Genomic DNA, 23,349 nt, shown 5'->3' with positions numbered 1-23,349 from the left:
AGTAGAGGATGACTTAATTGTATACTTCATTTTGCTGTGTGGTTGTGCTGTGGCTGTCAGACACCTGCTGTAGAAATGCTCAGCAGCAGTTAAAAATTATTGTGTTCACATTCTCCCTAACAGTTTATTCTGGGGTGTTAGAGGAAAATTAATGCACAGCTTTCCTCCTGCCTTGCAATATTGCTGTTGTGTTTCTGGTAAGATACTTGTTCTGCCAACAAAAACTGATTATTTTGCCAATGAGCAGAAAAGTTAAGTGGGTTTTTTTTTTATTCTTTTCAGTGATGGTGGCCTTCGCTTTGGAGAAATGGAACGGGATTGCCAGATTGCTCATGGAGCGGCCCAGTTCTTGAGAGAAAGACTGTTTGAAGCTTCAGACCCATACCAAGTCCATGTGTGTAACCTCTGTGGAATCATGGCGATTGCAAACACCAGGACTCACACCTATGAGTGCCGGGGATGCCGCAATAAAACTCAGGTACGTGCGGTTTTCATCAGCCAGTGTTTCTCTTTGTGGGCAAGAGGAAATGCCACTCCAGTGAACAGGAGGATAGGGAAGTAAATATTTAAAGAAGCACCAGAACAATTGCTATTTTAGTTTCATAACTGTTTTAAATGTTTATAGTGACCTAGTTAATTTGGATGCTTCCTTATTAACTTCAGAGTGTTGGCTTGGCAGGAAATGCTGCTCAAGTATTGTACAGTGCAGAGTTTTCAGAAACTTTAAATGCTTGAGAGCTTATTTTTAGAAGTAAAACTCAGAATCACAGGAATTTAAGAGCCATCGCCCTTGTGACTGTCCCATGAAGATATTTATGCTTGCAGAGCTGGGTCCCCATGGGAGGCCTTTTGTGTTGCACTTTGGTGGGGGTTTTTTTAATTAATAAAAGCCCTGCAGTGTGTGCTTGGTTACAGCACCACGTCAAGGAAGGGTGGCAGCAGAGATAAAAAGAGTTGTCTTGAACGGGCTTGTTGTTGTGCCAGGGAGTGACTGCTGCCCCTCCAGCAGTGGCACCGGGGTTAGAAATCAGTGTGTGCTGGAAATCTTAACTGCACTTACTGCACATCAGGCACACTTGGCTGTGCACACGTTGCTGTGTTAAATGGCTCTTATTTAGGATCAGATCCCTTGGTTGCAGGTTTTATGTTAAAAATGTGTTCTGGATAGCTGCTGTTGTAGCCTCTACAGACAGTCTCAGGCTTCCTTCTTGCTTTGGTACCGTCTGTGAGCAATTATTGTTAAATGCCTTCATGCACAACTTCAGACTCGCTTTTGAGCCAAAAACTTGATGAGTCATTTGTTTAGAGGATGGTGGAAGTTGATGCTTTAGGAGTGCTTATCACAGGACTTTTGAAATCTCTTTTCAGATATCTCTGGTTCGAATGCCCTATGCCTGCAAACTCCTCTTCCAAGAACTGATGTCTATGAGTATTGCACCTCGTATGATGAGTGTTTAGCCTTTAAAAGGGCTTTCTTTTTTTTTTAATCATGAGACTGAAGTTCTCGGGTTTAGTTTCATTTTGTGTACGTTGCATTCAAAATACAGTTTTACTCATCTGCTGTGTGCTGTTCAAAAGTATGTTTATTTCCTGTAAATAGAATTAAAATTTGTAATCAAACTTGTGAATCTCTTTATTTGTGCATCTGTGAAAGAAGTGTGCAAGCAAATTGGGAGTCAAAGAGTAAGGGAGTTAAGAGGGAATGATTAGTCAGCTAGAAAAAGCCAAAGCTTGCAGCTTTCCAAAATACTAATTTAAAACTGTGCATAAGTGAAAGTCCTCACATCACAGCTCTGCACCATCATCTGTGGAAAAACAAAAACATGTTACAGTCTGTACTGTTCCAAGAGGGAATATTGCAGCTTTGGCAGTAGCTTTGTGATCTTTTAGCTGAGGGTGAGACCTGATCCCTTCTTCCTTCTTCTTTCCTTCCCTCCCTGCTGCAGGGAGATGATAATAAATGCATTTTTCTGTGCTGAGATCACCTGGACATGGGACACAGACTCTCAGTGTGTAGCTATGACGTCTGACAGTCTGTTCCATTAACCTTATCAATTTCCTTTAAGCTGGCAGCCTGCACTTACTTATCGCCTGGCTCCAGCGTGCTGACTAGAGAGCTTTCCTACAGCTGAAAAGAAACAGCTGTAACACATGGGTGCTGTGTGTAAGAAATAAACTATGAGGCAATATACATGGTACTGCAGCCTCACAGTGGTTACTGTGAGAGGGGGAGTGAACATTTTCTGTTCCGGGGTATAAGCGTGCTGTTTGTGGCTCAATTTCATTCACATTCATAACTAAAGTGCTTGAAAAGGGATTGGAGACTAGCTAAAAACCATTAGCAGAGTTCTTATGCATGATATTTGGATTCATTTTAAGCTCTTAATTCAATGGCAAGTGCTGTTAATGTTCTCCTAAGGGCAGTATTTCAGCTGTTCACAGACACAAAGATACAGAAAGTCACAACTGTATAGTTTGGATAAAGCTGCTGGGATTAAAACTAAGGATTATGTCCAACACTGGATTTGGGCAGCACAGTATTCTCTACATGGATGCTTGGTTCCCAGTGCCTCTGCTTCTAGCATGGTTGCAGTTACTGTCCCAGCTATCCAGATTTATTCCTAAGCATATGTGGATATGATAGTGATCCATCCTCTCTGCAGCTGGAATGAGGGTGGTTGGTTTGCCATCAGCTTTGCACACAGCCTGGCAAAGAGGACCTGCTGTGGCATATCTGTACCCTCCAAGGTTTGACACCCCAGAACGCAGAGAATATGGCAGGTGCTGGGGTGTTTCCAGGTTGGTTGAGGTGCAGGGACTTGGCAGGAATTTAAGTGTTGAAGTTCCCCCTCTGCTTTAGGGCTGCTTGTGCCAATACTGCTTCCAGGAGAAATGGGCAGGTTTGGAAGTGTCCAGAGAACACAGACAATATAAATAGGGCTGGAAAACCACTGAAAGTGGCTCTGCAAGAAACCCAGAAGGTATTTTTTAATTTTAATTTGGTATCTTTAATCTCCGGTACTTTACTGCACTTGGCAGTGTTCTCTCCCTTGAGAACTCTAGGAGCTAAGATTTGCTGGGAATGTTTGGCCAAACACAAAAAGCTGTGTGTTAAAACTGCTATTTTTAGGGGGGGTGGGTTTGTTTGTTTGGGTTTCTTTAGAAAGCATTAAACAGAGGTGGTCCTTTTGTATCAAGTAACAGTAAACTGTTAGGGGAGAGAGCTGCTGAGTGTTCAGCCACACTTACCAACCTTTGGTCAGAGCTATTTCATGCAGAGTTTCCACAACGTGGATTTTTGCAGAAGCTGTTGCCTCTCCTTTGGCATTTGACGCATGGCATTCATATTCCCCAGCATCCTCTTTGCTCAGAGGGGATATCTAGAGGAAGAAACACATCCCCGGCCCTCCAATGAGCATCCTGTGCATGGTTAGAGGTGATTTTGTTTTAAGGTATCTTATGTAACTTGCTAATTGCTTGAGACATGATGAGATGAACAGAGTGCATGAAGGGGTTCATTCTTAGCAACCATGCTGACTGCATGCATTCTGTCAGCTCTAAACAGTCTGGTTCAGATTGTGGTGGGTCTCCTCAGTGGGGTTTGGGACAAGCACCCACTCCTGTGAGTGAGCCTAGCTTTCTTCTCTGCTTCACAGAGGAAAGGGCAGACTTGTAAGGGCTCCCCAGCTGTGGGTGGGTTTTAGGGATGCCTTACCTCTGTACTAGTTCCTTCCTAGTCGTGGAGAGGGTCTCCTTCCCACTAACAGCAGCAGGAAAGGAATGAGATGTTTTTTTCAGTCTATCCTTTTCTGATCACAGAATGCACCCTTCTGCATGCTGGACAGAGGTAGGATGCATGCAACAGGTAAGACTAGAGCAAGCAGCCACCCTTACCCTTCACCCCTAATTCACACAGGTTGTTTTCCTCCAAAGGCCCTATGTGTTGCCATTTGTCTTCTGTACTGTTGTTTGTTCATATTTGCAAACTGCCCTGTACTGTTTGTGCAGCTCTTTGCATACACAAAATACTTACGAGCACCCAGCCAGTCACTTCGTGTTTCTCAGGGCCCCCTCGGGTCTGGATAGCCAAGTTCTCCCGGTCCCCAGGCAGGAGCTCCATCCTCTGGACACCGTACTGTCCTCGAATTATCTAAACAGAAGGGCAGAAACAGGTAAGAATTGCGAGCTTATTTATGCTGGAACTGCTAGAACCACACCCACACACAGACAAGATCAACGCTAGTTTAACATGAATGTGTTTCTCCTAGTGTCAGCATTTCACGTTACTGTCCACATGGTTCTGCCCCAGTGCCTCAGCATCTGCACTGAGGCTGTGTTCCCCTGGCCTCAGCAGGAACAGATAGAGTGGCATGGTTTTCTGATATGGATGGTGCTGGGCAGTGGGGTGTGCAAACATACCCTGCACTGACTTGGCCTCACAGAACTCATGTGCGTGTTCCCAAGGGTGTGTTTAGCCCATCAGTGCAGCAGCCTGCAGCTGCTGGCAGCTGTACATCAATCCAGTTCAGCAGGTTGGAGCAGCTGCCTTCTGGCTTGAGACTGAGAGACCACCAGGAGCTGACTGTTGGCCTTGTTTGGAGAGACTCCCCCATAACTTCCTGCTGATCAGGCTTTTTAATTTGGCAGCAATAGAGAACTGAGTGTCCACCTGCATGACCTATCCTCTTCTCAACAGACCAGCAACAGCCCTGCATGTTTCTGCTGCAGCAAAACAGGCTGTCCCTCCTGGTGGCCACAGCATCGAGGAGAAAACAGCAGTGCAGTCTCTCCCCAATGCTGTGTATCTGAGCCCCGAGCCAAGCACGGGGTAAGTGGTACTCAGCCCTTGTTATCACCATGTCAAGCAGTCTCTCAGCCATGAGGTAGAGGCACAAAAAGCAGAGTAGCATTGACAGTCAGTGTAAACTCACCATCTACTCATAAACAAGCAGTAAACACTGCCTGAGTCAGCATGTCCACATTGCTGACCCAAGAGTCTGCTCTAGCACCCCTATGAATAAAGCTTACTGTCTTAGAGCAAATTTTGGGCCAATCTAGCTTTTTTAGTCCATAGTAGCCTTAAGCTAGTATTGTTTCAGCTTAATTTTAAGGCCCTTCACAAGCATCCACAAACCTGTGGCACTTGAGGAGGCTACAGGGGCTGTGCTGTGGCTCTCAGCCCTACGGCTACGATTTTCTCCGCTCAACACTGGCCCCTGTCCAAAGCCAGATGTTACCAGTGCTGCCAAGATCAACATGCTGCTGGCTACTGGAGACAACTGCCCCATGTGGTTCCTGTTCCCGACGATGTGGGCGATGTCTAGCCACCTCAGTCACTGCTGCCAGCAGGGTGACAGCAGGTCAGGGGACATTCCCCGCATGCTCCAAATATCAGGCGCTACCAAGAGAAACATGTTCTGCCTCGGGATCAACAAGAGTTTAGAAAAAGCAATGACTAAAGACTAAGCAAAACCAAATGTTTGGGGGTGGACAGGACTGCACAGATGAGAGAACTCATCAAAGAGGTGTGTTTCTACAGAGGGATCTGCTGCAGCCCTTATGCTCACCATGCAGTTTCAGCTGCCTCAGGTTTGCTGTGCTCTCTGAGCTCCTAGCAGGACCCTTACCTTGTTCCAGATGAGGACAGGAGTTGGGATGCCAATGACTTCACAGCTCAGGTAGATCTGTGCTCCTGTCACATTCCAGATATCCTTAGGAGGAGTCACAATGGAGGGTCCTGCAAAAAGGGAGAAATGCTTTTAAGCTTGGGGTGACTACAAGCTGTCTCCTTGCTGAGCCTTTTAAGTGGGGTCAATCTGGTGGGTTTTGAGGATGGGGTGAAGGAGATCCCTGCTTGGAGCAAAGCTTGCAGGATTGATCCCACATCAAAGCACTTCCCTCTCTGAAGCAACACATGCATCCAACTTTAAGTTGTTCAGACTGAAACCAGACAGAAACTCAAGTGTTGAGCAGTTCAGATCAGTCCATCTACTTGCAAAACTGAGGTTAGAGGTAAGATAGTGTTTGTATTCTGTTATCTCGGGGGCTGAGCAGGCCTGTACAAACTGGCCTGGATGTGCTTACCATGCAGTCACCAAGTCAGCTGGCAGGGAGGAAAGGACCCCCAGGAGACAGGGTGCATCCCATCACTTTCTCATGCCAGGGAGAGCTTGGCCAACTTGGCAGCATTTTTCTCCCTAGTATGATTTCAATCCCATGGCAGCTGGCTAGCACAATTCAATGTTACGCTGCTCCTGTTTTACCTGTATGCAATACTCAGCCACAGGAGGCTGGCTGGAGGGTGGCAGAGCTCTCCCTGGCAGGGATCTGGGAAGGGACTAGGTAAATGCAGAGCTTCTTTTCCCCTGAGAGCTCCAGTTCCTGGTTAAATAGATAATTCCTTCCAAAGCAAGATGAGAACAGTGTTGTTTTGCAGATCTGGCTGGATATGTTTACCCCTCAGGCTGTGAAATGTTGGAAATGTAACCCATATCCCAGAAAGGAAAGAATGGCCTTTTTTATTCAATCCCTCTTTAGTGAGGCTGTTTTACAAAATGCAGCTATTAATTCCCCATAATAGGAAGTGCAGACCAAAGGAGCACACAGTGTTTATTTCCAGTTATTGAGAGCTTTAAGAACACAACAAACAGCTTTCCCCCTTCTGCTCTGAAGATACAGGCAGTAACAGGAAACTAAAGCTCCCATTACGCTGCATCAGGAGAAGGCATTTCCTGTATGCCTAACTGAAGCCCTTGGGTATGCTGGCTCACAGACCATGGCTTATTCTCAGCCCCATAAAAAAGGGGCAGATTTGGGTCCCGATGCTCCTTATGGGGGTCCTGAACGTGCATTGATTTCAGCCCTGCATGTGCACTGCCCCCTACAGCCATCACAGGCAGCGGAGAGCAGGTTTCCAGGTGCATCCCACCACACTAACATCTTCCTGCAGAAAGGTGGTGTCTTTTTCCTCCTCAGGATCTGGGGTCAGATCCACACTGGTATTACCTGCCAAAGGGTATCAGCCATACTTCTGTTCTAACCCAAGAGATGCTGAGGTGGCTCGCCACTCCTGAGCAGCTGGTGTGATCCCAGAGAAGTGTGTGCTCTTCTCTTTTGAGACTTCCCTGTCCAGGAATGACTGTACATGGCCTGCTGGTGGGAAGCTGCTAAGAGACCAGGGGCGGCTGCCTTCAATATTCTCTGTTACAGAAGTTTTCCAGTTCTGGTTTTGACAGGAGGCAGCTGCAGAGAAGTTTTTATGTGTAGCCCTGGGTGATGGTTGAAACCACTCCTAATGGTCAGCACGAGTGGTTTCCTGGCAGACACCACAACCCAGGTGCTCCTCATCTGCACAGGGCTGAGTCAAAAATTTAAGCAGCATTTCATTACATGCTTATCCATTTGTTGCTTATGCTGCTTCATGAATTGATTCCCGTGCACCCGTCAAAAGAGGGGTGTGTCAAGAGTCACAGCACCCTTTCCCTTATGGAAAAGTGCTGGAGTTATCCTTGCCCCAGGTGGCCCAGAGCAGATCTGTACCAGAGCAGCCCATGCCCAGCTCTGCACTCTCAGCAACACCCCGCTGAAGGCTGTTGCCCCCAAATACACCACAATAAAGGGGGGGTGACCTGCACCCCCAGCCACAGCCTGGCCCCTGCGCAGCAGCGGGGCTGTGGCCAAGCCCAGGGCATTGAATCCCCATGATGGGGCCACCTCAGGTCACACACTCTGCTCCCCTTACCCAGCACAGGGCGGTTTCCTGCACAGCCCAGCTGTTCTTCTTCCGGTGTCCCTTAAACAATAGGGACAATAGTGCACTTGGAAGCTCCGATGGGACCCTATGTTCCCAGGCGGCTTAGCTTGCACTTCGCTCTGTGAGGGCCTCCAGCTGATGTGCACCCAGCAGAGCCTGCTATGGCTGCTGCCTTCTGCTCCAAATATGCACAACCCTCCATGTGCCAAGTGCCCTTCCTAGGGCAGAGCTTGGGGCCTGTCCCCAGCAGGCAGGGCTATGTGTGCCCCTGCATGACACTGTCCTCTTTATCACTGGTTACTGGGGTTCTCCATGAGGCAGGAAACACAGCTGCCCCCCAAATGACCACCATCTCCCACCACAGAAAAGGAGAGATCTTGACTTGTGTTAAAAGCCAGGTGGATTTTAAGGCACTGTTGTGCTCTTCCAGGATCTGGCTCAAGTCTTCCCTGGCTGGGAACTGGCAGCATTCAGTCCACCACTAAACCCACTGCCTGAGGTCTCTCAGTCTTGGCTGCTGCTGAGTTTCCTTCTTGCCCACAGGTGTTTGCTTACCCTGCCAGGAGCACATCACACAAGGATTTTTCAGCAGCAACTGCTGGCAGGAGTAGAGAGACAAAGAATGTCTACCCATCTCTCGGGCAAGGAGAAATTGTTTATCTTCTTGGAAAGGAGAATTGTCTGCACAGCTTCACAGCAAAGCTCTGGCTGGCTTGGCACAGCAGCCACAGCACAGCAAGAGCCTGACTTTTAAAAGGCAGTCCTGAGCTCGAGCTCGGGATGTACATCCTGATCTAACCAGGCAGAACATGACGTTCTGCATTTGGCTGCAAAATGAATTGGAAGCATCCACAGGCCTCCACCTCTATCCAGCACAGCTCTGAGGCCAGGAGGGAATACACATCCTGAGAGATGCAACAAGTGTCATGGGAAGAGTCACTGTGGACTCTCTGGACGTTTGACTTTAATCCATACAGCCAAAATTCTAGAGCTGTGCTTCTTCAGCCACTAAAAATAAATGAGAAAGGCCAAGAAGTCAGTAGATTTAAAGTCAAATCACAACAGGCCACACCAGTAGCTAGACTCTTACTACAGTGGGCTGACACTCTTGTGCATGGCCCTCACCCTGCTTATTGCCTGTGCTGATCCCACTCACGCTTTCTCCCACAGTCCCCCAGAGCAGACAGAGCTGGACAGATAACACAGCAACAAGAGATGCAGGGGATGGCAGAGCCTTGCAAGCACTTCTGAAGATGTGAAGACATTCCCCCCTCCAAGTCACCCTCTTGCTTTGGGAATTCTTGTGAAGGAAGCAAGGCCACCATGTGTTCAGCAGGGCTGGAAACAAGCCCACCCTGTACAGAGCAGATGTCTTGATTCCTGCCAGCAAGGAGACCCTCAGCCATCATCCTACAGCCTGCACCTGAGAGGCCTCATTGCTCTACTTGCAGCACTGTCCCCAAGGGGGAATGTTTCTCCATCTGCCTCCTTTGGGCTGAGGGCTGCACCTGCTGATGGAAATGGTCATGGTCATCAAGATCAAGGTGGCCAAGTGGTCTCCACTTCCCCCCAAGGCCTGCACCACGGGCACTGCTGATGTGCAGATGCTCCCTGCAGGACTTGCCCTGACTGAGCAGAAGCTCCTTGGCCAGGAGGACAGCCCCGGCTCTTGATGGAGATCAGCTGCTCTCCACAGGCACTTCAGGCATTTCCTCAGCGCTCTGCCCATTGTTTGTTAAACAAATAGCTCTCCCCAGCTCAGGATGGGGCTTTTTACAGAGCCCCAGTGCTCATTCACCCCGGGAGAGAGCCTGACCATTTGTGCAGGGACTATTTTTTTCTCCAGATTGCAGGGAGCTGACAGCCTGCATTATGTCAAAAGCAGCAGCTGGAGAGGAGTTCCCATTGCTGTTATGTAGTTGCTTTTCTGCTGCAGCAGCATGTGGCAGAGCCCGACTTCCTCGATGAGGATGTCATTTGGCATCTGTTCCTGAGACCCCTCCCCACGCCAGGCACCTCTTGTCTGCTCAGCCACAGCAGGCAGAGACCTGGCATTTCCCAGCCCACCCATCTGCCTCTCACTGGTACCTGGACGGTCTGTCACAGCTCAGGGTTACCTCATCCTCACTGATCTTCCTTTGGTGTCCACACACACAAATAAAAACTGCACAGCAAGCAGAGCAATAACTTTTCTGCTAAAATCAAGGGGCCTACAGGCATGTCACTAAAGGCAAAAATAAGCTGGACACTAAGCACTGTGGGTATGCCTTGGTGCTTGGGTGTGTGCGGGAAGTCCAGAACACGAACACACGAAGCCATGCACCACACGCTGAAGCTCGTGTGGGTGTCAGCTTGGTTCCCAGCCAGTCCTCACGAGCACTGCTGTGCCACAGCCCCAGGTCAAACACAGGCTGGGAACACTCCCTGTGAGACGGCAAACCAAAGCAAAAACTAAACATTGTTCACTCTAACAAGCTATTGCAAGTCTGAAAATAGACTCCAGTCTCCTAAGTTGCTGGCAAAGTATTTTCCCTTCAAAATTACTTTATATGGAAAAGGGGAAACCTTCCATAAGCAGCATCTACTCATTTTAGCTGGCATGGCCTCAGCTGCTCCCTCCCAGGTCAGTGCTCTGTGAGAGGCAGCAACATATACAGGAAGTGCTTTTGGCCTTCCCCACTCCCAAAGCTGCCTGCTGCTTTCTGGCAGACTTACAGGCCTTGTTCTTTACCCCTTTCTGAAGGCATTTTTCATCTTCCTTTAACCTGGCTTTGAAGAGACTGAGTTACAGAAGGAAGCTGCAAGACATCCACACCAAAGTAGTTGTCGGATGCTATGTCTGTTTGGATGCTCCACCTCAGACTTCAGCAGCCCAGTGACCCCGGAAAGGCTGCAAACGTGAATGCAGCTTTGCCCCAAGTCCTGGAGGCTTGAGACTGAGTCAGCATGAGGAAGGGCCCTGGGCCACCATCTATCTGCCATGGAGCAACTCCTGCTTTCCACACCACTGGGCTCAGCATGGAGCAGACCAGTACCACTGGAAATCCCACCCCTGCTGATTTACCATGGTTTGGGAACACTGCCTTCAGAGACCTTGTGCATGACCTTTATATCACAGAATCATAGAATGGTTTGGGTTGATCATCCAGTTCCATGAGCTAAAGCCTGGAAAGAATGTGAAAAGCTTGCAGTGGGAGACAGAGAAATAAGGCATGGCAGCATTTATGCATGGAAAAGCCAGCAGGGCTTGCAAAAATCCAACCTGATTAGACTTGTTACGTAGTAATCTCCTATTTAGTTGTAACCTCGATCAACCTCAGCCCAACAAAGGATTAAACACATTTTTTTAAACACAGCATGCCTTTCCAGCATTAGAAAAAACAAACATGGGGTGGAATTTGCTGATCAGTAATCATTCCTTCCTAGTGAATTTGGACATGCTATGATGACTGAGAATGAAGACACAGGTGAAATATGGGATCCTCGTTGGCAGTGAAGGTTTTGCATAGTCCCCAGAATACTGCTGCTCTCCAGGACTCTGCCAAGTAATATATTAAACAACTTCCATAGTAGATTTTAGCATAGTAACCATTAAAACTCAAGCTCCAGTGAACCAAAACTTTTTCATCTAACTAAATGCCTTTTAAGGAGGAATTTATGGCCTATGCTACAACAGTGGAAAACCCCAGTTACATATGAATTTTAGAAACACCAGCAGTGTTTTTAAACACTGAACAGCAGTGAACAACAGCGTTCAGGAGTCAGTCCTGAAGGGCAATGGAGTCCAGGAAGGCTGGATGTGCTTTAAAAAGGAATTTTTAAATATTCAGGAGCAGGCTGTCCCAGTATGTAGAAAGACAGGTCACTGGGGGAAAAGACCAGTGTGGTTAAACAGAGAACTTACGCTGGAACTTAGGAAAAAAAGTGAATCTAGCATCTCTGGAAGGAGTGTCAGGTAACTTGGGAGAACTATAAGGATGTTTTGAGGTCATGTAGGGAGAAGATTAGAAGGGCCAATGCCCAACTAGAACTGTTTAATCTCTTTATTGATGATCTGTATTGAGTGCACCCTCAGTAAATTTGGATGACACTAAGATGAGTGAGAGTTTTGATCTGCTCAGGGGTGGGAAGGCTCTTCAGAGAGACCTGTACAGACTCGGTCAATGGGTCAAGGACAAACTGCATGAGGTCCAATAAGGTGAAGTGCCAGTCCTGCACTTGGGTCGCAGCAACCCCATGCAGTGCTACAGACTGGGGAAGGAGTGGTTTGAGAGCTGTTCAGCAGAAAGGGACTCAGGGTTGCTGTTTTACAGATGGCCCAATATGAGCCAGCAGTGTGCCCGGGTGACCAAGAAGGCCACAGTGTAGCCAGCAGGAGCAAGGAAATGATCATCCCCCTGTACTTGGCACTGGTGAGGCTGCACCTCAAGTACTGCATTCAGTTCTGGGCCCCTGACTTTTAAAAGGACATCGAGGTGGTGTAGTGTGTCCAATGAAGGGCAACAAGGCTCTTAAAACGTCTAGAAAACAAACCCTGTGAGAAATGGCTGAGGGAAGTGGATTTGTTTAGTCTTGAGAAGAGGAGGCTCAGGGGGACCGCATCACTCTGTATAACAACCTGAAAGGAGGTTGTAGTGAGGAGGGGCTGGTCTCTTCTGCCGTACCTTCAGTGAGAGGACCAGAGGAAACGGCCTTAAGCTTAGACAGGGGAGATCCGGATTAGATATTAGAAAAAAATTTTCACTGTTAGGGTGGTCAGGCATTGCAGTAGGTTGCCCAGGGAGGTGGTGGAGTCACCATCCCTGGAGGAGTTTAAGGGGTGTCTGGATCTGGCGCTGGGTGAAATGGTTTAGTGGTTTAGGGGTTACCAGTGTAGTGCTGGGTGGATGGTTGGTCTTGATGGTCTTAAAGGTCTCCTCCAACCTTGATGATTCTATGATTAAACCTGAGCCCTATAAACTCTCTCACAAAATCCCAAAGCACTGTGTGCTGGGAAATCAAGCACCACACTGAAAAATATCACATCCCCACATCACCCTCCATGTGGAAGGACCCCGTGGTACCAAACAAAAGGCATAACCCCACCACACACCTGCACAGCTCTGCTCTGCCACGGACTCTCTGCATGCAGCACAAAAATGCTGGCAAGATCCACCTGCAAGCACAACGCTGTCCTTTGTGGTAGAAGACAGCAGGTAGAAGGCCACTGCTGCACTGCCTAATCCCATTTGATGCAGAAACCCAAACCAGCTTCTCAGGAAAGTTAGGGAATTTGATTCATTTCCAATTACAGATGACTTAGCAAAAACTTGTCTAAATCTTTTACCAGCAAAGACAAAACCATTTATAAAATGTGGAGATTCTTTTAAGTCCCTTAAAATCCAGGAAAGGATGAACAGGAGGAAAGAACTAGGGCGATCTAAGCCATTTGTTAACAAATCTGGGAGAGTTTCTTGCAAAATGTGATTAGGTACGAACTATGCTTTGTGGTGTCTAAAAGAGTTAAGAGCCTTTGATTTTAAGGCAGGTGTATCAGGAGAAGATGAGTGAATGTCAGTGATAACAGCAGTCTGCCATCTCCCACAAGGTTTTTTCCCAAACCCCTGTTTTTGCTCTACCCTGGTAGTGGATTAAAAAAATAAAACAAACCACCCTCAAAACTAAGATATTTCTGGCAAAACCTCACCAGCTGAATGACCCAAAAGATGTGATTTATGTTTCTTGTTTTGAAGTTGACCTGTGGGAACTTGGCACCTCTTTGCTTGCAGTGCAGATGTAGCTTTATGGTACACAGGAGCATCAGCAAAGCAAAACCACTGATGGGGTAAAGTGGCAGGAATTTGGGGGCAGGGTGTTGGTGTTTCTTGTCCCTGGGGCAGTCAGTCTCCATGAGAGCCTGGCAGTCACAATCCTACATCCATCAATCTGTTTTTTAAGCCTTGTGGACAGCCAAGAACCTCACACCCAGATTTTCCTGAGCCCCAGAGCTGGTGGGTGGCACCTTAGCAAAAAAAAACCTTCCAGAAGGGATGTTGTCTGGGCTTCTGGGAAGCCAAATGATACCTCTCTGGAGGGAGGGCAAAGCTCCAGTGACTGGGATCTATCTCCTTGCTGGTGAGATTTAGGCAAGTTTAGTCCTGGTTACAGTCAGTTTTAAAAGAATCTCTCCTGGTTCTGCTGTTCATAAGCTCTGCAGCCTGTGGGATGGATGCTGCAAGGTGCTGAACCCTCATCTCCATAAGAAAAACCACTGCACATTCCCAGTGCTGGGAAAAGACTTTCATGGAGCTGTGGAGCTTTAAACCACATTCAGATCAACAGAAATAAAGCAGACTGCTTGGCAAGCCAGCAAATTTACCCTTCACATAGAGAGGCCCTCAGTTTCCACCTCCAGGAGGTCTTTGTAGGTAGGTACAAAGCAGCACTAGTTCCCTGGAGAGTGAAACACTGTCTCTGATGTCTGCTGAGAGCCGCTTTGTGGTATGCTGACTGGGCAAGGACGGGCGCTTGGCTTCCACCAGGAGAGAAGTGAGCACAACACACAGACAAATCCTTGACTGACAACAGCAAAACCACCAGAAGACCCTGACCCTGCTGGAACCAGTATTGGGGACTTCAAATCATTAGGCCTTTGGGCTGTAATGAGGCAACTTTAGCAGTATTTCCAGCAGTTACGACACGTCTCTCGAAGCAGGTATTTGCTGGTAGCTAATGATAACAGAGACTCAGGGGTATTTGTCCCTTCTTGCACTGGTTAGGCAACAAGTTCGTGCCTGGTATTTTTCAGCTCAGAGAGATCGTCGTGCCAGAAATCTGGATAGCTTTTTTGATGGGGGTTGATGCTTTGAGGTTGTTTTTCTGCCTGGCTTGAGCTGAGCCATGCAACCCTAATTCTTTTTGCCAGCTGGCTTTGGAGGGCAGTGGGTACCACAGTCCTCCTGTCCCAGGTCCTAGCTGGCAGTAAACAGCCTCAGTGTGTGCACTGTGTGCAAAATGAATTTCAGCCTGCATTCCTGAGGCCACCAACTCTATAAAGAGACTCTTCTGAACATCTGTGCACAGCTGTGTGACAGCAGCGACAGAGGGCAGTTCCCCAGCTGTCAGAGCAGCCTCCCCTCCTGCCAAGGGTCCAGCAGAGGAGGCACCCCTGTATCAGGTTCTGCATCTGGACCTGCCCTACCTGCAGGACCTGGCAGCAGACTTAAGTGTGGCTGCATTTTCACAGGCAGAGAGCAAAGGGACAATCCATTTAAAGGTAATGTTGGAAAACAGATTGAAAACTTCACAGCATCCATCTCCTGCATCCTCAGCCCTGGGATTAGCTACAAAGAGGCTGCTGGGGCACACGGGTAGAGACAGGATGTGGGTAGTGGCTCCCTAAAAGGGAGCAGGGCAAACCCAGAGCCAGCTGTGAGTGCAAGTGTGAGGGCAAAGTAGGAGCTCAGCCAGGAGAGAGCACCCTGGCATCACTGCTTGCTCCCCCAGAGCAAAAAAGCAGGCAGCTTTGCTGTACCCTGCTGGTACAGCACAATGGCAGCCAGGCAGCTTCAAGGAGTTGGCACTCAAGTAGGATGCCTTTTTCCAGACATCCCCAACAGTCCTGCCCACATGCAACCCACTTCATAAAGGACTGACTGGATCCCTGCACCTGCCAAGTGCACATATATCAAGGGTTATTTCCGTCCTTTCAAATTCTTCTCAACTGTGTCTTCCTTTGCCCTCCAGCAGGAAGTTTTGGCTGCAGCGGAAATACCTTTTTCTGCATGGCTTCACGATTTTTGTACAAAGAACACAGACATCACATCTGAGAAGCCTGGGAAACAACCAAGGACAAGGTCAAGGCGAATTATGCAGGGCCAAGAATGGGCTCATTCCTTTTGCTATTTAAAAACAAAAGAAACATCCAATCGGACATGTAAAACAAGCCCTCCCTCTCCAGGAACAAAAAAAAAACAAAAACAAAACCAAAAACACTCCCCCCCCCAAAAAAAAAAAGGGCAATCAAACACAGTTATGATCCACTGCTGGAAACATATTTTTCTGGATCTCTTCTCAGAGATTCTCTTGAAAGGCTGCTCACTCTTGGACCCAAAGGGTTTGGTTCTTATAGTCCAATGAGGGAAAGCAGACATTTCAGAGCCAATCTGCCACAAGCAGGAAGTCCAAGAGCCCTGTCACCCAAGAACTTCTTTCTGTGCAACAGATTTCACACAAATGACTGATGCAAGCAGGATCCTGCCTGTTTGTGGTCTCCCCGTGCAGGATTCCAGCTTAGATAGTGCCTTAAGGAGATCATATCCATTTGTGGTGGGAAATGGCAAAAGCTAGAACTTCCACTCCTTGACTCCCACAGCACCCAGGTTCTTCTAGAAACCCAGAAAACTGCTGTCTCCTATCTGGAAAGATACTGGAAAAGGCTCTACACCCTGTGGGGATGATTGGATGGATGTTCTCTCCTGTCATTGTTTCAAAATCCATATAGAGACTACAACTTCCCACCCCTTCCCACCCAACAGTCCTAACTGCCAGGAGGCCCTTAGGGCTACAGAAATACTTCCAGATGTCTACCACGTGTGTGGGATGAGTCCTTGCTTCTGTTGCAAGTCACAGAGCAACACATATCACCAGAAGGTGGTCCATGGCACAAGACAGGTTCGTGCAGCCAAGGGAAATCTCAGAAGAATTGGTTGCATCACCACTGCTGAGCAGCCGACATCCATCCTGCTCCCTTCTCCAAGATGCTGGGTCAGAGCTCTCCCAGCAGCAGGAGCCACAAGAAGAGCAGCTCCCCAGAGTGATGGAGGAGGGCACATTTTGCCAGTGGCTCAGCACCACATACTCCAGTGACATTCTTAAACAACAGGTAACAGCCTGTTTGAGGCTGGCATGTCAGTGGCTTCTCACCATTCTCTGCCCGGCAGCTCATGTTTGCACTGACCTCATCAAACTCCGTCTCCAAGCCCCACCAAGTTAATGCAGATGCAGTACGGGAGGAACACAGGGAAGTGCAGCCAAGGGTTGGGATAGTATCTTAAGAATATCCATACCTGTTCTACAACAAACTCCCAGGTGACTTTGGGCAAGACAAGTGAGAACACAGCCTTCTTCTCAAGTATACACCTGAAGCATGACCTCAGAATCTTTCAAACCCATCTGCTCACTTGTCTGGGCAGGCAGGACCAAGTAGCAAAGATCTTTAGGACTGCTTTTTAGGACTGCTGTGACCATCTCCTGAGTCTGCTGGGCAGGAAAGGCTCCTTCCAAATAGCAGACAGAGGCACTGACTGAGACCATTCTCATCTCGCCCCACATTACCCTGAGGGCTGAAACTCCTTCCCTCCAAGAGTTAACACTATACCACAGTGTTTCTGGCTAATATGTAAGCCTGATGTTTTGCACAAGGTTTGTGAAAAGCCACACAGACCATTTAATGGGCAACATCAAAGCACATAACCTAATCCTTACCCAGCCTTTCATGCCTTCCTTGGGAGTTTCGGAAACATTTTTTTGCAAGCATACTTGGCCTCAGTTATGGGAAGAAAGCAAAGGAGGAGGTGGAGGTTGTGACCTGCACATACTGTGTTTATGAAAACACTCCTCCACTAAAACAGCACTGGCGCTGCAATACTGTCCTTGAGACGTTCAGTATATGGTTTGCCTGATATGTCTCATCCCTCCTTCCCTCCCTCACTCCCTCCCTCCCAGCCAAATGCACTCTCAGAAGCCAGAATTTCTAGTAGAGGCTTTGCAGCAGAACAATTTCTTCCTCGAGCACCATCCCTAAGAAAAAGCTTAGGATGAATCAAGCTCCTGGTTGGAAATGTTTCAAGTGCAAACCAGCGCATGCAGCTCACAGGAAAGTCACTGCTTGTTTTCATTTTGAACCAACACAAGCCAGTGAATTTCTGTTGCTTTTGCATCCATTTTATCATTTCCTTTCCTCGCAGGTTGCAACCTTCCTGGTCAGAACTCTCCCCTGGATAAGCTCAACCCTTTTGTCCCATCTCACAGGAGCGCAAATTGCAACCTGCAAGGCAAAGTACGAAAAGCGGGGCCGCGTAGTTCCAGCGCCGCTGGAAGTCAAGAGCGAGTGCCCAAGTTCCTTTGCACTTCTGTGGCTGGTCTGAAGTGTCACTCCAAGTTTAGGGCAGCGCCACCCGACGGGGACTCTCCGGTCCATTTAAGGTGGTTCTGAACTCAACTTCACTCTACAAAAGAGCACCCCGATGGGACCAAACAGCAAGGAGGAGCACTCGGGAGGCGCAGCTTTTTCCCCGTGCAGTCGGGCAGCGGAGCGGACATCCCCCCCTCCCGCACCCCGCTCCCTTCCCCGCACCTTGCTCGCAGGCTCCCTTGCTGCGCTGGCTGATGGCGGGCTCCCCGCGGCTCTGTGCGCGCAGGCTGGCGGCGCGGAGCTGGCACCCGCTGCCGTAGGTGAGCCCGTCGCTGCCGCACACCGGGTAGCGGCTCTTGCAGAGGCACACGCCGGGCGGGCCGGAGGCGGGGAGCCCCGGGCCGCTCTTCGCCTTGCGGCGCTGCCGGCTCTTCACGCACTCGAGTCCCGGAGCGCAGCGTCCTCCCGCGGCGCCGCCGCCGGCCCCGCACGCCTCGCCCTCGCCGCGCCCGCACTGCCAGCAGCACCCGCAGGCGTCCCTCACCCGGCCCAGCGGGCACCCCCGCGCCGGCAGCGCCGGGCATCGCGCCGGATCGCAGGGTCCGCAGCCCCCCGCCACCACCCCCGCCGGGGCGGGCACCGCCAGCGCCGCCAGCAGCGGCAGCGGCAGCAGCAGCAGCAGCATCGCGGAGGGCGGCATGGCGGCACGGCGCCGCCCGCCCCCGGCACCCGCTTTAGCCGGCGCCGAAGGGGAAAACCCCTCCCCGGCGGCGCCGCCCCGGCCACGGCCACGGCAGCGGGGCGCCGCCGCCCTCCCGCGGCCGCAGGACCCTCCGCGCCGCCGGCCCGGCTCCCCCCTGCGCTGCCCCTCCCGGCTGCCCCGCGCTCGGCTCTGGCGTCGCGTCTGTCCCCTCGCTTCTTTCCGCAGAAAGGGACTCGGGGGTGATGGCTGACAGCCGGCCCGATGTGAGCCAGCAGTGTGCCCAGATGGCCAAGAAGGCCGACGGCATCCTGGCCTATATCAGCAATGGTGTGGCCAGCAGGACCACGGAAATGATCATCCTCCTGTACTCGGCATTGGTGAGACCGCACCGCTAGTATTGCATTGAGTTCTGGGCCCCTAATTTCAAAAAGGACATTGAGGTGCTGGAACATGTCCAGCAAAGGGCAACAAGGCTCGTTAAAGGTCTAGAAAATGTGTCTTATGAAGAAGAGCTGAGGGAGCTGGGTTTGTTTACTCTTGAGGAGCTGTGACTCTAGCCGCCTGAGAGGGGCTGCAAGTTCCCTGTGTTCCCAAATTTGCTCTGGAGGGATTGACCCACTCATGCCTGTTCAGCTGCTGACACTGTGGGAACAGGCTTCCACTGCGTGCTTCCTTGGCTCCCTGGGGGCCCAGCATGAGACATTCCTCCATTTCTCCAGGGACCATGGTATCTGCCTACATGTTCTTGGATTTCTCCATTCCTCTCTGAAAGTGCTCCGTGCTGTTCTCTTGGGAGAAGGGCTGCCCTCATAAGCAAGCAGTACACCAAACTCGAGGAGTTTGACACATTTTGTTGTTGTTGTGTTGTGTTATGTTTTGCTTTAGTTTGGTTTTTATGGGCAATTCACTAGAGAAGTGATGAAAAGGGGGTGAAATGTACAGAGGGACACATCCGCCCAATCCAGTTCTAGTTAAAAGAACATTTTGCACAGTTCACCTCTTTTCTCTATCTCCTGCCAGTTGCCAGGCATCTCTCTCATGGACCCCCAGATTCCTATTGGTTAGAGTATCACAAGGCCTGATACTCTTGAGCAGAGAATGGCAGGGTGTTTAATTAGTCTGCAGTAGCTTACCAGAGCAAGCTTTTCTGACATGTCGCTGTCAGCATTCCACTCAGTAGAAGGAAAAATGTACCTCCGAAAGGAGGAAGGACGTCGACACATTCCCTTTACTCTCCTCCCCTCGAACCTCTTCCTTTCCATGTAGGCAATGCCTTTGCCTCTGCTTGGAGCAGTTTTTCTTCCCGGGGAGGAGGCCTTAGTTCATACTTTGGTGCAGAAGGACCTCTAGTGTCCCTTCAGAGTTCGTGCTTTGGCATCACGGCTGTAAGGTCGGTATTTCTCTATCTCAAGACCTTCGTGTGTACTGTGGAAGGAGATAAGACGCATATACTGCCTGTACGGAAGAGGCTGGGAGAAACAAGGCTGGGTTGCTCCTCCCTGGGCAGAGTCAATTACTGTGAGGAAAGCTCACCTTGCTTTGCTTCTATGGCTCCTCTGCAGCTCTTCCACATCCCTTTTTCTTCACCCCAGGGACCTCCGTGTACCTTTTTGTGCACCACAGGCTGCTCCACTTAAATACATCACATTAGATGCTCCTGCTGTCTCAATAATGAATTTTCCACTGTGTTTCAGTGAGGGCCAGTAATAGTCTGTAGATTTGTGTTGTGCTTCTTTGGACTTTTGTAGAGTTCCCCACCAAAATCTGTGCTTAGTATTCAGCAGCACAACTTTTCTTAAGCAGATTTTATTTAATTTATCAGTGGCGGCTATTAGGAATACAACAAAAATGCTCTTACGTGTTTGGATCCGTTTCATCATTCACATGGGTATCCCTTATTTCATCACCAAGATGGTCCTGCATCCATCACTCCAGTGAGACAGTGTAGGAGGTGGGGCAGGCTGGGTGGCCTTTCCTGGTGGGGGAGAAGTTTCCGGGGTCTTTGAAGGCAGGGGGAGATTTAGCAGATGAAAGAAGAGACTGTGTGAGAATGGAAGCAGACAGCTTTTAGATGGTGGTGTATTTCCAAATCGAGCGTTTCGCTTGCGGTTAGACTTCTCCCAGCCAAGCAACTCCTCCGGATTTGCGCGGGCTCTTACTCGGGATACAGTTGAGCAGCAAAGTAGATATGTCGACTCTTCACAGGATGAACACGGGCGGGTCGCTCTCCGAACTGAATAATTAAGTCAAACGGGTGCCTTTTCCACATAGAAGACCCCACTCGCCTTCTGGTTTCCCCTCTCCTCCCACCCGGGCAGCAGCCGGCTCCGCAGGCTGAGGAGAGCCAGGAGCCCACCGGAGCCCAGCAGCTCACGTCTTTCCAGCGCAGGGGTCAGAGCTTCCCCGCTCTGGACTCTGCCGTGCCGGGGATCCCTCCCGCTCCTCCTCCCGCTGCCGCAGCCCCTGCCGAGTTTCGGTTTCATTTCCCCGCCGGGGCGTTCCCGGCGCTGTCCCGAGCGCTCCCGAGCTGCCGGGCGGCCGGCGGGCAAGGGATGGCAGGGGTACGTCGGCGGGAGCAGCGGCGGGGCCGGCAGAGCGGCTCAGGAGGTACCGACCGGCGGGAGCGGCTCGGGAGGGAGGGCTGAGACACCGCTGGGATGGGTCAGCGCGCTGAAGTTGGAATAATCTGCTGTGCAGCCCCTTGGGGAGGAGGAACCTCTGCGTAAGGGGCTTAAACATTTCCCAGTGCGCAGCATTCGGAGCGGGGGGGCTGGAAGGAGGAAGACCATGCCGGGGAATAGACAGGAATTTTCCTCTCTAGTTCCATGTTGGAAGTGTTAGGGAAATCAGGACAGGCTTTGCCAGTGACCACCTTTCACACTTGGACATCCTGAGTCTCAGACACTTATGCTGCTGCAGGGCTACATGCAAGTAACTGAGTAGAACAGGTGCCTCAGGGTCAGGAAAGCATCTGCAGCCCCTCAGCTGTAGACAAGGAGGGACTTCCTTCTGTTCTAAATAGGCAATGCGTGAATTTTTTGTCCTTGCTTCTCCAATGTCATGTAAAACGTTTGACTTGAGGCATCCCATCCCCAAGGAGGTGACAAATCTGGGGTGGTCAGATGCCTCAGGAAGTGCTTTGTTTCCCCCCAGACACTCTCAATAGATGTGCAAAAATAACAGACTCCGCTTGTGCTGACTGATTTCACTGATTGTCTTGGGAGCTGCTGGCACAGCAGCCTGAGATGGGGAAAGGTCTTTTAGTGGTAGCCAGGAGAGTCATCCAGCATGAAACCAAGCAGTGGGTAGGTAGGACACTGAAACCTTAAGGAGCCTGAGAAAATAAGTCATACACACTTGTTTGACTTTTTCCTGAGAAGCAGAAGCTGTTGCTGAAAACAGTAACACACAGAGGTCTTGGGGAGGGGGCCGAGGTGGTTAAGATGCCTGCTGCCTTAGCGTGACTGCCATGTCTGTCTGTCTGTGTTCTGCAGAGCACACACAGTTGCAGAGGAATGAGGTGCAGTGCTCTAACCATGATGGAACACATAGGCTCATTCTCTCCCATGACGGGAAGGTTTCTGAACACTGGGCTAAAGCTCCAGCAAACTGCTCTAAAACAAGGTAAGCAGCTGTCATGGGGTGGAGGTATGGATGTCAATGGTCTGAAAAATGCAGCCTGCTTTTCCTGAAGGTAACATCCAAGAGAATGAGTCCTGTTTCTGTTGTAGAGAACACATATATTCCTAATTACCAAATCTTTATCTTCTTTTTTAACCCAGCAAGAAGTGCACAGATTTTGAGGTTGATACCAAGGTCTGAGCTGCATGGGATGCACATGAGACAGGTTTCTCTCAAACTTAGTAAGGATCAGTAGTACATACCAGAATAATGCAGATAACTTGCAAACCACACGTGGCTCGGGAAAACTGCGTGTGAAAGACACAAGCATATCTGAACCTTACCACCTTCTGATTAAGCTGTGAGGGTAACCATCATGTACAAATGGCCCAGCAGTTTGCTGTGTGATCTTCTGTTAGCTTGGCTTGAGCCTGATTCTTTTCCAGCTTCCCAAGGAGCAAACCACAATCAAATCAGTTAGCCCTGTTGCAGCAGGCCAGCATAAGAGCAGGGTGAATCAACTTAGAAGTGACCTATATTCTTCCACATATTTCCTGCTAAAAGTTATAGGGCTTGGTGAGCAGAGGATCTTTGTCCTTTACTTTGTCTTACGGCACAGCATCTATCTATTTTGACTTTTACTTTTTCCTTTTTTTTGTAGGATGGTGAAAGAACTAGGAAGCCTAAATATTGTTCAAATAGCGTGTGGAGGCCAGCATGCCATGGCGCTATCCAGAGGTATCCTCTTTCAAGAACTTGTTTCCTCTAAACAGGAGTCACATTATGGCAGGCTTGCTCTGAGAAGGCAGTGTTTGTACTACTTCCAGTAGTTGGTGACACCATTATAGAGTAATGAATGGTGGGTAGGGGACACAAAGTGCACTGGCTATCAGTCCTAGCACCAAGGGACCTGCATCTCTCTCAGTCTCTCTCCAGTTCCTGAGCAAAACCCCCCCACAAAGGTGTGTTGTAGAGAGCAGACGTGGCTGCCCTACTCTGCAGTCACCGGGTCTGCTCATTCTTAAGCTGCAACACCTTTCTGGTTGGGAACTTCTTGCAAGTATGACTTTAGAGGTGGAAACACCTGGCCTTTATTCTTACTGTGCTGAGTCACATGGACAATGTGGGACTGCTCCAAAGAGGTCAGAAGCAAAAATT

General features: G+C 49.6%; 3 protein-coding genes across 5 annotated transcripts in view; 2 read left to right on the top strand and 1 right to left on the bottom strand.

Annotated features, from left to right (window-relative positions):
- The window catches only part of POLR2B (RNA polymerase II subunit B), a 16,875-nt gene extending 15,260 nt beyond the window's left edge, over positions 1–1,615 (top strand). Inside the window, exons 24-25 of the mRNA XM_027636229.1 lie at positions 283–478; positions 1,369–1,615. Coding sequence (XP_027492030.1) covers positions 283–478; positions 1,369–1,458 — 286 coding nt within the window. The 3' untranslated portion in view covers positions 1,459–1,615. The remainder of the gene's footprint in view (positions 1–282; positions 479–1,368) is intronic.
- On the bottom strand, positions 1,566–18,574 carry IGFBP7 (insulin like growth factor binding protein 7). Of its 2 annotated transcripts, none has more exons than XM_027636232.1 (5): positions 18,090–18,574; positions 5,628–5,737; positions 4,034–4,150; positions 3,254–3,380; positions 1,566–1,805 (listed from the first exon to the last, which is right to left on the bottom strand). In XM_027636232.1, the coding sequence occupies exons 1-5, from the start codon at positions 18,565–18,567 to the stop codon at positions 1,786–1,788; spliced, it is 852 nt and encodes a 283-aa protein (XP_027492033.1). In that variant the 5' UTR covers positions 18,568–18,574; the 3' UTR covers positions 1,566–1,785. The 2 variants fall into 2 exon arrangements, with proteins under 2 accessions (XP_027492033.1, XP_027492035.1); XM_027636234.1 differs by having other exon boundaries at positions 1,609–1,805; positions 3,250–3,380.
- The window catches only part of LOC113943881 (probable E3 ubiquitin-protein ligase HERC4), a 23,809-nt gene continuing 17,926 nt past the window's right edge, over positions 17,467–23,349 (top strand). Inside the window, exons 1-3 of one of the 2 annotated variants that reach the window (XM_027636231.1) lie at positions 17,467–17,938; positions 22,065–22,194; positions 22,853–22,929. In XM_027636231.1, coding sequence (XP_027492032.1) covers positions 22,854–22,929 — 76 coding nt within the window. In that variant the 5' untranslated portion in view covers positions 17,467–17,938; positions 22,065–22,194; position 22,853. Of the gene's footprint in view, positions 17,939–21,122; positions 21,178–22,064; positions 22,195–22,852; positions 22,930–23,349 lie in introns of those variants that run through there. The other variant, XM_027636230.1, reaches the window with a different exon arrangement.

The sequence above is a fragment of the Corapipo altera genome, unplaced genomic scaffold (genome assembly GCF_003945725.1).
Source record: "Corapipo altera isolate COAL_440 unplaced genomic scaffold, ASM394572v1 22b, whole genome shotgun sequence".
Taxonomy (NCBI): Eukaryota; Metazoa; Chordata; class Aves; order Passeriformes; family Pipridae; genus Corapipo; species Corapipo altera.
Note: the sequence above shows the minus strand (reverse complement) of the source record. Positions and strands in the feature narration are given on the sequence as shown.

Excerpts from the sequence above, each read along its gene's own strand:
- IGFBP7 (XM_027636232.1), bottom strand. The coding sequence starts at position 18,567 with ATGCCGCCCTCCGCGATGCTGCTGCTGCTGCTGCCGCTGCCGCTGCTG. Across the intron at positions 5,738-18,089 it reads CAAGGGAGCCTGCGAGCAAG|GACCCTCCATTGTGACTCCT; the intron begins GTGCGGGGAAGG and ends CCCTTTTTGCAG. Across the intron at positions 4,151-5,627 it reads CTGTCCTCATCTGGAACAAG|ATAATTCGAGGACAGTACGG; the intron begins GTAAGGGTCCTG and ends CCTTCTGTTTAG.